The 14268-nt window shown below is 43.9% G+C and overlaps 1 protein-coding gene across 2 annotated transcripts in view; it reads left to right on the forward strand.

The window, feature by feature from the left end:
• Positions 1 to 7025: 7025 nt before the first annotated feature.
• TNKS (tankyrase) overlaps positions 7026 to 14268 on the forward strand; it is a 104185-nt gene continuing 96942 nt past the window's right edge. The window contains exon 1 of one of the 2 annotated variants that reach the window (XM_053462743.1): positions 7026 to 7648. In XM_053462743.1, coding sequence (XP_053318718.1) covers positions 7045 to 7648 — 604 coding nt within the window. In that variant the 5' untranslated portion in view covers positions 7026 to 7044. The remainder of the gene's footprint in view (positions 7649 to 14268) is intronic. The other variant, XM_053462752.1, reaches the window with a different exon arrangement.

Consider the following 14268-nt stretch of genomic DNA (forward strand, 5'->3'; position numbering starts at 1 on the left):
TTATATATATATATGGGCAGCAGGGGCTAGTAAATGGGATTTAGATATTTGGACAGGGGCGCAATTTCAGTGCTTGCCATAGGCGCTATTTTCAGTAGATACGCCTCTGTATACAGGGGAGGGCTGGCAGCCTAAAGCCTGGGGGCAAGTCTAGTCAAGTGGTCCTTTGCGCCACCGAATCAGCCCACCATCCATGCCCATCTTTTTCTGATTTTCTAACGCATATTGACGTAATGTGATGGTATTGGGAGTTCATCATTACACTAAAAAAAAAGTCATCATACATGGGACTCCTGAAGCCACAATTTAGTGCCACTAATCTTTTTTAATAAAATATGCAGATTTAAACAATAAATAACACAAAACCTTTACTTTTCCTCTCACTGATTTCTGGGCCTAGAAAGTTTTGTCCTCTGAAGTGACTACAAATTCAGATTCAGTGTTTTATCTCTGGATAAGTAAAAATTAACTAGTTAAATTTATCCCTACATTAAGTAAAGTGCTAAGAAACAGATGACCAAATACACACTAGGACAGGCTGTGCAACACCGACCCTCAAACACACACACCAGGACAGTCCCTGCCGCACCGACCCTCAAACACACACCAGGACAGGCTCTGCTGCACCGAACCCCAAAAACACACACCAGGACAGGCTCTGCCACACCAAACACACACACACCAGGACAGGCTCAGCCACACCGACACCCAAACATACATACCAGGACAAGCTCCCCTTTAGTTTTAATCGATTCCCCCCACACCCCTGTGTATTGCCCCATGTGTATTTGTGCCCCCAGCCGGCCCCCTTTGTGTATTTATGCCCCCATACCCTTGTGTATTGATTTATGTGATGTCCCCAGCCAGCCCCCCTGCCTTGTGTATTGATGCCCCCTTTTGTACTGGTTAATATACCCATGTGTATTGCCCCCAGCCACCCACCCCGTTTTGTGTATTGATTTATGTGATGCCCCAAGCACCCTGTTGTGTACTTATGCCCCCCAGCCACCCCCTTTTTGTATTTAATTGTTGTCCCAAGGCACACCCCCCCCCCCTTTGAATATGGGTCCTCTTCCACCTACCACCCCAACTATTTTTTTTATCTTTATTTAATACTTACTTTTTTGCTGGCTTCCTTCCCTGCAGACTGCTCTCCTCCGACATGTTCTTCCAGCTGTCACGAGAAACTGTTCTGTGTGAGTCCCACCCCCTTGAGTGGCAATTTGCGTCTTTAAAGGGACGGGACGAAGAGCCCCATTGAGGCACAGTCATTAAGCGGCCGATGGAGGCGGACTTAAGACCGCTTTAATACTTGCGCTTTAAAACTTAAGACAGCCTCGGCGGTCGTGCAGCCGTTTAGTTAAGATTCTGGGCGGCCCAGCCCGCCCCTGAGGCTATACCATTAAACTGACACGTAAAAGAATCAGCCAGGAGAGCAATATATATCGTTAATTAGGAGAAAGATCTCAGAAGTAATAGAAATGAATCGATTGACTGCTCAGTATCAGGTTTATGATACTTACAAGTTGTTTCATAAAATCTGGGACCCGTGGTTGAGATGAGTTAAAGGGAGTTGAGGTACCAGTGGTCATTAAGTTTATTTTCTTTTGTTTCATTTTCCTTTGATAACATACATGTGGGCTTTGTAGCAGAAGTGGTCCAGCTGCCATCACTAAAGCCTTTTAAACAGTCTAGTCGCCTGGTAGAATAACATGTCCACGCAGATTTTGTGAGAGATGTGTGCGATTGGTTGCACTGCTCTTTTCATGGGTTTATTGCAGTGGTCTCGGCAGCAGTTCTTGTTTATTGACACCTGTTTCAAAATGCTAAGATATTACCATAATGTCAATTATGCTCATTTTTCTTTTATTGTTTTACACGGTGTATAGCAGCAGCAGAAGAAATGTTTCTGTACATTTGAACACTGTGCCATTGTTCTTTCCTTATGTCATATAAAATCTACTAAAAAAAAGAATTAAAAAAACAATTGCTTCATAATTTACAGTTTGACACATGGCACCTAACCCTTGACAGCCAGAAGTCAGTTTGTGAAATGTATGCCCTGCTGGATCTGCCTCAGTATACTGTAAATTGTATTATTGTGAAGAATAAGCATCTAGGAGTATCAACAACTCACTATGCACACTCACAGACCAGGCCTGTCGAGGGCTGAAGCACATAGCTTGTAAAAAACGGCTGTCCACTGTAGCATCACTCAATACAGAGTTACAAACTGCCCCTGGAAGCAACATCAGCACGAGTCAGGAGCTTCATAAAATGGGTTTCCATAGCAGTGCAGCTGAACACAAGCCGAAGATGAATATGTGCAATGCCAAACTTCTGCTAGAGTGGTATAAAGCACACCTCCACTGGACTCTGGTGCAGTGAAAACATGTTCTCTGGAGTGATGAATCAGTGGAGTGTGAGGGAGAAATCTGGGTGTGGCAGAAGCCAGGAGAACGCTATCTATCATAAAGCATGATGCCTACTGTAAAGTTTGGTGGATGGATAATGGTATGGGCTGGTTTTCAGGGTTTGGGCTGAGTCCCTTTAGTTCTAGTGAAGGGTAACCTCAATGCTACAGCATACAAACACATTTTACATTTTAAGTCAAACAAGAATATATATTTTTATGACAATAATAAAAACATGATATTTGTTTGATATTGAATCTAATACTCATTGTCTATTTCAGGAACTACATTAACACATTTTAACAGAAATACATATATTGTTTATGTACCACAGCTACAAGTTACCTTCATCTTTGCAAGCTTTTCTTGGTTTTGCCTTTAACTACATACTTTCTTTCCCTGATAGCCTGGCTTTCACAAAGAATCTTTGATGTCTGTCTTTCTCTGTTTTTACACGCTGAGTGGAAACAAAAGAAAAACTACAAAGCCTAGTATAAAAATGATCTAAAAAATCTGCAATTTACAAGATGTGGTCAAGAGTTACGTATTGGGACAATTGACTTATATTATTGTTACCCATATAACATATAGAATCATGATGTGGGGTATATTTGCATTTCTAATTCTTAGCTGTAAAGAACAGTAAAACAGAAACATTTTGGAAATAAGTATTTGTTGATTATAAGACAAGGTTTTGCAAATGCTCTGAAAAATAGCCTTCATCTTATATTCAAGGTCGTCTTATAATCAGACGTCAAATAAAGGTCTGACTACAAGACTAAGATCCAGATGGATGCCCCTCTCTGGCAAGCTTTGCTGCCGACACTTCCTCTGGAGGCTTCTATGATGGAGCACCGGCTTGACATGACCTTCTGTTGCTCCTTCATAGAAGCCCCGCGGAAGTGTCGGGTAGCAGAGGAGGTTGTAGGAGCGATGCGTAGACAACCTCCGCTGCTGTCTACGCATCGCTCACGAGGAGCACCGGTGTAACCTTCCGGTGTTTAGTCATCGAAGTCCTGGTGGAAGTCCCAGGTGGAAGCGGAGGTGGTCTGCGAGCATTGCGCAAACGTCCACTGGCTGCCCCCACTTGACCTCAGGGAGTCTGGAGCACGGGGGACAAGTCTACAGATGCATCGGTAAGCCGAGGGGGAATAAAGAGGGGTATAAGGCATATCTGGGGGGCAGAGTGGTCAATATGGGGTATATGGCATATCTAGGGGGGCAGAGTGGCATATAGGGGGAGGCAGAGTGGCATATAGAGGGTATAAGGCATATCTGGGGGGCAGAGTAGCAAGCCGTGGGGCAGATGTGCATGACTGGGAGGCAGGTTGGCAAATAAAGAGAAATAAAAACAAAAAATGCATTTTTCTCAAAGTTTTTATTAAATATGAAAAAATAGTTTACATGTGAACAATACCCCAGCACTCACCCTTACGCTATTACTTTTTCCTTACCTAACTGCTAGATACACTACAGTACCCTCCATTAATATTGGCACCTAACATGCTATTATCACTATATAGAAATCTAAGTCATCGTGAGGTCAAAACGTTGTTGTCTTTCTCCTTCAATAAATCGGCCTGATGGAACCCTTGAGTGCCTTGAGCCTTTTTCTATATAGAAATCTAGACACAGGTGGTGGCACAGCATGAATCTCATTATTAACTAGTGATCTGGATACTGACAATCATACAGCATAACTCCCATCATTATATACTGAGCCTGATGGTGGTACATTATAACTCCCATGAAAATATACTACTTCTGACAGTGGTACACCAGAAGTCCCATCATTACATAGTGATTCAGACACAGATGGTTTAACAGTATCATTTTATAACCAGACATAGACGGTGGTACAGCATAACTCCTATCATTATACGATAAGCCAAACACAGAGGGTGGTATAATATAACTCCAATAATAATACAGCAAGCTAGACACAGATGAGGTCAACATAACTCCCATCACTATATTCTGAGCCAGGCACTGATGTTGGTACACCATAACACTCATCATTATATGCTGAGCCAGACATTGTTAATGGTACACCATTACTCCCATCACTATATACTAGGTCAGACACAGAGGATTGTACAGTATAAGTCCTATCGTTATATATACCATGCCAGACACTGAATGGTGGCATACCATAACTCCCATCACTATATACTGAGCCAGAAATTAACATGGTACAGAATAGTTCCCTTCATTTTCATTTTGTTGCTTTTTGCATCACTGACTCTTATTCACCCTCTTTTACATTCACACTGATCCACATTTGTCTTTGGTCATTGCGACCCAATAATAATTTACGAAACATTATATTTTATTCCATAAAACAACTTGTGCAGTATTACACACACACACACACACACACACACACATATATCCTATGTATATCCTTTTTAAACAGTAAACAAACAGTAAACAAACAAACAGATACTTTGCACAATGAATAATGCAGTAATCACAGCATTCGTGAAAATTAATGGGGGACAGGGGTTGTGGTGTCTGGGTAACTGGGGCTGAGATGGTGCATAGGGGCTGTGGTGGGGGGACAGGGGTTGTGGTGTGGGGTTAACTGGGGCTGTGTGGGGGTAACTGGGGCAGAGATGGTGCATAGGGGCTGTGGTGGGGAGTAGAGGACAGGGAGTGTGTTGGGGGCAGGCACTGTGATGGTGGTAACTGGGGCTGTGTCCTAGTGGGGGACAGAGGCAATAGGGACAGCAGAGCAGATTATATATATATCCCAGTATATATATATATATATATATATATATACATAATTAGTACACTAAACAAATATATACTTAACTCAGAAAAGATGAGGGAGTGGAAAGGCTGTCCGCGGGCTGCAGCAGGAAGAGGGAAGGAGCAATCAGAGAAAAACTTTATTCAGCTCTCACTAGGAGCAGACAGCGACCGCAAAGTAAAAAAGCAACTTGCTTTGCGGTCGGGGAGTAATACTAAAGTACATGCCGGACCAGAGGCTGCCTGACAGCCTGCGGCGCGCGGATGTGTAGAATTTTCCTGGTATGCCTCCAGTCCGGCCCTGACCCTCCGCGACCCACTGAAGATAGGGTCACGACCCACTTTTGGATTGCGACCCATGAGTTGAGAACCACTGTTCTGGGGGAACCGGTGCGACTCGTTCTTCCTGTGTCCTAATGCTGGTTCAAAATTGTTTAGAAAGGGCCCTTCCAACCTGGACCTCACCAATGCAGGTCAGAAGGGCCCTTTCTAAACTATTTTGAACGTAGCGGTGAAACCGAGGCTGCTCGCACACTGTGTGCGAGCAGCCAGAGAGAAAGCTGCAGGAGCGGTTAGAGGTGGGAAATATATGTGTATATGTGTGTGTTTGATCATGGGTGTGTACTTGTGTGTGTGTGAGCATGCATGTGTAATTCTGTATGTGTATGAGCATGGATGTGTAATTGTGTATGTATATGAGCGTGGGTATATAATTGTGTGTGTGAGCATGGATGTGTAATTCTGTAAGTGGGGTAAGATGGAGAGTGTGGTAGTGAGTAAGACAAACTATGTGTAAGTGTAAGTTTGCATAAGTGTGTTTACATATGTTGTATGTTGGAAGGGGGCAAAGAAGACACAGACCAGTTTTTGAGGGGCCCAGGGAAATTTTTCGCCCCCCGTGGTTTCTAGATACAGCCCTGCTCATTCATTATTCACAGTTTCTCACATTCTCATTCCAGCTCTTTCACATTATCTCATCCTCTCACTCACTCCTTTTCAGACTACCTTACACTCTCACCCATGCTTTCCTACACTAACCCTCACAATATCACACGCTTTAAATCATGCTCTCACTCATAAATCCCAGGATATAAAAAAAATAGGTAATGTGATTCAGGAGTAGAGTGTCACCTTCAGGTAACACTTGAAACCTGATGTTATTCGGTCAGCCTCTGTTGTCTTTATCTGGGGGAAAGTGATAATTTGGTCAGGGGGACTATAATGTTTGTGTGTAACTGTATTGGATCCAAATAATAAGGGGTAAAAATGTTTTGTTTTTTTGTCACATGGGTAAAGTGGGTACCTTTTCTGTAAAGCAGGGACTGGGGAAAGTGTAGTGGGATTGTTGAAGCCTTGCACATTTTTTTTTCTGGGGAGGCTACCGGACCCGACATGTATGGGGTCCGGAGGATGTGCTTTTTCGTTTTGTTGTTTTATTTTATTTTTTCATAGGGGGACAGGAAGGTAATCAACATATAGACTTCATTGTTTAGTCACACAAAATACTTACCGTAATTCTAAATGTAAAGAAAACGTCAAAGCTGAAAAGCTGTAGTTGTCGGCATCCACTATCAGCCAAAGAAACAACCATAGTCCAACTACATAAAAAACGCCCCTCTAATCAACTTCCAGCCGTCTCTGACGCGTTACCACGCCCGCTAAAGTTTGTTCGCAGGCGTCTCATAGATGTTTTTGTTTGTTTTGTTTACGCTTGGTCTGGAACGCCCCTTCCGTCTTGGCGTCATTGGTCATTGCTCGGCGCTCGGTTGCTTTCGTCTGTATGTCCCAGGCTGTACGGTATCTCAGACGGAGTGAGGGTCCACGGTAGCCGCTGCACGGTTCCTGGATCTATACCCTGAGAGACAACCTGTACAGGATGGCTGCGGCATCATCATCCAGACGGCCTCAGCAGCAAGTACCTGGATCAGTGGGACAACAGTCGCAGCCGCCCTCAACTGCCTCAGTTCCAACATCGGCCTCCCCACCGCTTTCTCCTTCCTCCCGAAGAGTGGCCTCTTCTTCCTCTGCTTCCCCTCCCCGCAGCCCGGAGATGACACCAGCTTCTGCCAGGCAAGGCCCAGACTTCCAGCCCGAGGGAGAAGCGGCTCCGCCACCGGCGTTCCTACCAAGGCCTCTGTCCCCTCCTCCAGGGGAGGCCGCTAGCTTGTTGTCCCCGGCTTCCTCCTCAATCCCTTCAGCTCCTGCCCCCAGCTCTGGGAGTAGTGGCAGCAGCAGCTCGTCCTCTTCTAGTAATAGCTTGTCGTCTGGAGGCAGCCCAGCGGAGAGTCCAGACAGTGGGACAGGAGGAAGTGGGCCAGGACCCGGAGGGCCCCTGAGTGCAGTGAGTGGAGCCTTTCGAGAGCTTTTTGAGGCCTGCAGGAACGGGGATGTCTCCCGGGTACGGAGATTGCTGGAGCCGGGAAATGTCAATGCCAAGGACATGGCCGGGAGGAAATCCACCCCACTACACTTCGCAGCAGGTCAGACGGGACAGGATACCCTTGGGCAAACTTGTGTGTTTATAGCATGTACATGAGTTTTGGCTTTGAATATGTAGCGGACCAGTCTACTTGCTGTCACTGGGCCGTCCTAGTCTTTCCTCTTGTTACCCATTATAGCTTTTTCAGTCTGTTATTTTGTACACACGATTTCTGTCTGTGCCATTATACCCCCCCATATCTCTGTGCCATTATACCCCCCATATCTCTGTGCCATTATACCCCCAAATCTCTGTGCCATTATACACCCCCCCAGATCTCTGTGCCATTATACACCCTCCCCAAATCTCTGTGCCATTATACACCCCCCAAAATCTCGGTGCCATTATACACCCCCCCCAAATCTCGGTGCCATTATACACCCCCCCCAAATCTCGGTGCCATTATACACCCCCCCAAATCTCGGTGCCATTATACACCCCCCCAAATCTCGGTGCCATTATACACCCCCCCAAATCTCGGTGCCATTATACACCCCCTCAGATCTCTGTGCCATTATACAGCCCCCAAAATCTCGGTGCCATTATACACCCCCCCAAATCTCTGTGCCATTATACACCCCCCCAAATCTCTGTGCCATTATACACCCCCCCAAATCTCTGTGCCATTATACACCCCCCCCAAATCTCAGTGCCATTATACACCCCCCCCCCAAATCTCAGTGCCATTATACCCAAGTCAGGCGTATTAAGTATCACCCTCCAAGTTTTTTTTTTAAAAAGTTCAGGTCCTGTTTTTTAAAAATTGTTATGGAAGTCTCATCTAATCAATCCCTCTGCTTTTCTGAGCAGGGCAAGCAAAAGGGGCAACCATTCCTATTTAGTTAAGGAACCAGTAAATCAAACAATATTATACTATAAGTCTCCATTTTTTTCGTTTGTCCTAGTTCTTAAGGTTGTTCTGAGTCACAAACCTCCCCATTGAAGTAAACTGACTGTGATTATACTTGCTTCATCACAGCCATAAATTGCAGATAGTTCTTAATTACTATTGTCATCATCCTCTTGATTTATAGCTCTTTTTTATTGTAACACTGCGGTTAAAGTGGAGCTCCCACCATTTTTTTAAAGTCTCAGATTAAAAAGGTTTTCTTAGAATATTTTAAGTGTTCTTGCTTGTGTATCCTAATCCAATCTAGACTAATGCCTCATCATACTGCCTTGTGGTGGGTGGTGCAATGACTCGCTTATAATCTCCCAAACCCTGACAAACTGTCCCAGTGTCACAGACAGTCCCCTGTTGGTTATATGACTGGCGACACTTTTCTGGTCAGCAGGCAAGGGAGCTTATTGAGGGAAAAAAGTATTCTCGTCATCGTAACTATGGTTGATGATATTTGTATAACCCAAGTTGAGTCTTCATTGTCACAGAAACATGTTATAATATTCCCTTATCGTATGATAAGCGAGTGGTTCCTTTACATTCTTGTGTTGTCGCCCTTACATGGAGGGATTCCAGTGTTGCTTGGAATTGCTTGTGTTTTTTTACCAGCACATGTGGAGTGCAAGACTACAGGTGACATTTCCACTTAAGTCTCTGGGGGACTCCAGTGTCCAAAATCTACTTATATTTCAGCGTTTCTGAAAAACGAATGCGGGGGAAAAAGGAAAAACATGTAGTACTACGTTTAATATCTTGCCTTAATGACTGCTTTTGCTTTTCCCTGGCATTGATTCTACGAGTCTGTGCAGAATTTTACAATCTAGGTTATTCCAACACTTCTACAGCGCATCCAAGAGACTTTCTAGAGATGTCAGTGCATTATGCCTCGTACCTTAAAAATCCCAAACATGATCAGTAGAGGTCTGGCGATTGTGGTTGGAAAGCCATGCATATTAGCACTCCTTGCTTTTTTGGGGGGGTTCAAAAATGCCAGGAACACCTTTGATATATCTTTAGGATCCTGTTGGAAAATTAATCCTTTTCGACACAACTTTTAAGCCAGGATGTATTGCATATCTCCATAGAATAGTTTTACTAGTAAATATTAATTCATGTCAACTATTTTTTCATATTTAATAAAAACTATGATTGAGAAAAATACATTTTATTTTCATTTCCTTTTATTTGCGAACCTGCTTCCTGGTTATGCACATCTTCCCACAGGCTTGCCCAGATATGCCTTATACCCCCTATATGCCACTCTGCCTCCCAGATATGCCTTATACACCCCTGTGTGCCGTTCTGACCCTGAGATATGCCTTATACCCCCTATATGCCACTCTGCCTCCCTGATATGCTGGTGCTCCATCATAGAAGCCTCAGTGGAAGTGCCGGGAGCAGTGGAGGTTGACTGCATTCGTTGTGCAGATGTTCACCTGCTGCCGGAGAGGAGGATCCAGGTCCCCTGCAGCGCTGCAGTGATCTGCATCTTAGTCTTATAGTCAGACCTCTATTTCAGGTCTGATTAGAAGACAACCTCGAATATAAGACAAGGGCTATTTTTCAGAGCATTTGTTCTGGAAAAAACCTTGTCTTATAGTCAAGCAAATACAGTAATAAAAATATTTATGGGGATCCACTTTTAAGACTTATGTGGCAGTACCTGCTAGTGCTGACCACATATTGTTTACCTTGCCAGTACTGAGCAGTTCATTATTTCTACATGGTTGTCCTACATCTAAGCAGCTACCTGGCCAGCTGCCTGTAGACAATGTCATTCCAAGTGATTAATATAGTCATATTCTGGGAGCAAGTTTTTTTTGCCACCACCTTACACTTTCTGAACTTTGTATTCTGGGTAAATGTCGTCTTACTCAGTGCTGCATCAGTCCCACTCATTAAGTGGGTTGGGGTTAGACGACCCTTACAGTTTTAAATTATACTTTAGGTTACAGCCTTGACTTATTTATGGGGCTGTTACAGCATGTACAGCATGGAATTCTTGTGGGTAGACATCTCAGACTTATGGATACAGTAGGACCAACTGAAATGTGTGCAGAACTTTTGAACCTTGTTGAGCATTTTCTCTAATTCATAAAGTAGATCACCACCAAGTAAGGCACATGGACAAAAAATGACACATGCGCAATATTGCCCAGCATTGAGCCATTATCTGCACAGTCAAAGCCGGCTCTCAGGAACTGTGAAGTTGTTCTTCACCTTCTGCATTTTGACTAAAACATTGCATGCCTTGTATAAAACACGGTAAAGCAAATGCCAGCAATGTGAGATGCCCTTTGAATTGTGACGGAAGTATAGCCATTATTTGGAGGAATGGAAATCTTCATTGGCATGAACACATTAAAGATAGTCTTGTCTTTTGGGAATATAACAGTAAGCATTTAGAAGTCCCGATGATTGAAACCTAACCCTGGCTCTCGGACTTGTAATAGAAAATTGGTAGCTGAGAAAGTTGAATCAAGCCTTTGTGGTCGTGTCTTTCCTTATGCAAACAAAATGTCAGAAGAAGTGAATTTTATAATTTATTTCTGTGTTTCATGCAAGTACTGTACTGCCTCTGATGCTCCACTATTTAAAAAGTTGGTGTTTTTGACCAGGAAGTCTCTTAATAATTTGGACATTTCACCTATTGCTTCGCAAATGACAAAATCGCGTAAATCTTTATGCCAACATATGGAATCGGACAATAGGCCAGAAAATAGAAACACGTCTATTTGCGACAGTACTCAGGCTTCATGTTTTCTTGTTTGTACTACTTTTTTGTACAAGTTTAGTAAACTGTATTTTAAAAATAAAAAAACAAACAAACTTTTTATCCCAGGAAGATAAATTATCCTTCTTAGATACACCATAATATTTATGGCCTTGCTGGTGGGTTAGCTGAACTCCTCCACGCAAGTGTCCTTGATGACAATAGATACGACTTATAAGGAGGTTGGCAGCAGCACAGTGCAACAGCGCACACTTGTCTTTGTCTCTTGCTGTCAGTTGGTAAGGATCTCGGTCTCTCGATAACCTTGAAGTGAAAGTTATATTTTAATGGCTCTGCGCATATCTCTCAATATACAAAAGTACAGTAATCTTTGACACAGACCCTGAAGACTGGTTGAAGGTTTCTGTATTTCACCACCAACACAAGTTGAGTCAGAGTTACTGTGGCATTTATGAGAAGATCCTGAAACAACTGGTTTGTGAGAGAGCTTTTACCTTTTTTGTATTGGTAAGCTTAGGCATACAATCGGGTAGCTGTGCCAAGTTCTTGCTACATTTATCAAGTGCATAGAGAAGACCCAATATCTAAGACACAACATGTGTAGGTGGAAAGAAAACGTAGGGCTCGCCTTGGGAATCAGATATGTAAAATCTATGTTGTCGTATCCAATTTAGTAAGAAACTATCGATCCAGAAATCCTAAATTAAAGTATCTGAATTACATTAAGGAAGATGCAACACTTTCTCAAATTTTACAGTTAAGCAGAATTAATAAACCCATGCGAAATACCTAAACAATAAATAAAAAAAACCCTTTGTTGTTTCCACAGGGGGCTTTGTCACTCTTGTGTGTGTATATTATAATTTGAAGTGCTTATTGATGCCTTCTACACATAGCCAGAAGCCATCGGTGATCTTTACAGATCTGCCTATATGCATGTACCTTTAGCACATGACTGTTCACATATTTGTCAATGATTGCAAGCGCTCTGAGTGTCCCTTAATTCATTCCGAATGTAATATCTGCCTTGCCAATATGTTAGGTCAGGGCTTGACAAATTTGTTGTGAATCTAGGCGCCAGGTAAAAAAGTTAGGAGCCAGGATTTTTTTTAAACTAACAGTTGGTCGGGAGGGATCCGATCATCTTCAGCCCACTTACTAAACTCACAGCGTTTGACCTGGAAGCACCCTGGACTTTCAGGTCAGTGCTGTTTTTTTTTTTTTTTTAAATACATTTTTTTCATTTTTTTAACTCTTTCGATGCTGATGTTCCATTGGAGCACAGCATTGACAGATATTTAGTCCCCAAAAGCTTGTGGGGACAAATGTTAACCCCTGCAATGCCACGAATGTGTCATACACAATTGTGGCATTGAAGGGGTTAACGCTGCACTGTCGCTCTCATGGAGTGATCAGGCAGCAGGGGGCTGGTCTCCACACTCATGGCAGACCAAATAACCCTCTCCCCCTGTCACTGAAGCTGCCTCTGGCAGCTGGGAAGCAATTGCTGGTCTATAGACCAGCCACTGCAGGGGGGAGTCTATGATGACTGCTGTAGGCTTCTATGCCTACAGGAATCATCAAAGGGCTTGTGGGGGCTCGTTTTTTTTTGCTGTTGCTGGTCTGCCTGGGCTTCCAGGCAGACCACCGGCAGCAGAGCCCCTTACAAAACGGGAGTTAACCCCTAAAACGCCGCGATCATTGAAGGGGTTAACGCTGCACTGTCGCTCTCAGGGAGCGATCAGGCAGCAGGGGGGTGTTGGGGCTGGTCTCCACACTCATGTGGAGACCGAAGAACCCTCTCCCCTGTCCCTGAAGCTGCCTCTGGGACTCAATTGCTGGTCTATGGACCAGCCATTGCAGAGGGAGTCTCTTTGATGACTGCTGTAGGCTTCCATACCTACAGGAGTCATCAAAGGGCTTGTGGGGGCTCGTTTTTGCTGTTGCTGGTCTGTCTGAGCTTCCAGGCAGACCACCAGCAGCAAAGCCCCCAAAACGGGAATTAACCCCTAAATGCCGCGATCGCGGCATTGAAGGGGTTAACGCTGCGCTGTCGCTCCCATGGAGCGATCAGGCAGCTGGGGGGTGTTGGGTGAGGTCCCCAGACTTGTGTGGGGACCCAATCAACACACAAACCCCTTCCCTGAGGCTGCCTGTGGCAGCTGAAAACACGATTGCTGCTTTTCCAGCAACCGCGTTTTCAGCCTACAGGATCACTCCGTGGGAGTTACAGGATCACTCCGTGGGAGTGATCTCAGGCTCGGGGGCGGGCTCTGAGTGGCTGTGCTGTCTGCCCAGACTTCTGGGCAGACAGTAGCAGCAGCGCCCCCGTGTGGTGACTCAGCCTCTTACATCCACAATTTTTTCTGGATGTAAGAGGCTGACAAAACCTAGGCGCCAGGACAAAATTCTCTGTCGCCATGGCGACCTGGCGCCTGGGATTTGTCGAGCCCTGTGTTAGGTTCTTATGTTGGGTGGTGTTCTTGACAGTGCCATTAGAATTGTTTTTGACACATTCCTAATGTCCTTATGGGTTATTTGTAACCTTTTTGAGTATTTGGGGGAGTGTGTGAAAATCCACTGCCTGTTTTACAATGAAAGGAAGCAGCGGAAAAGGTGAAAGGGATGGAAATTCACATCGTATTCAAAGGTTTCAGGCATAGCCTTGCTGGTAAAGAATTAGCTATAATTAAATACAATATATATCGTTTTGTATTACTGGAACCCAGCTATAATACTTGAATGCTGGATGCCTATCAACACCTGAGCTAAAGTTTGCTTATCAGTGCTTTTAATGACTGCTATATAAGCAATAATTGTAATAACATTGTAATATATAAACTATGTATGATTCCAAGAAAATAAAACCATGGGCTACTAATATCTTGGTTTCCACTTTAGATCTTCATTATGATACTGCATAAAATCAGGCAATCCTTGACTGTGGCCCTCAGTTTGTATTGCTTTCTTCAGACAAATGGATTAA

This window comes from Spea bombifrons, chromosome 1 (genome assembly GCF_027358695.1).
Source record: "Spea bombifrons isolate aSpeBom1 chromosome 1, aSpeBom1.2.pri, whole genome shotgun sequence".
In the NCBI taxonomy this organism is placed as follows: domain Eukaryota; kingdom Metazoa; phylum Chordata; class Amphibia; order Anura; family Pelobatidae; genus Spea; species Spea bombifrons.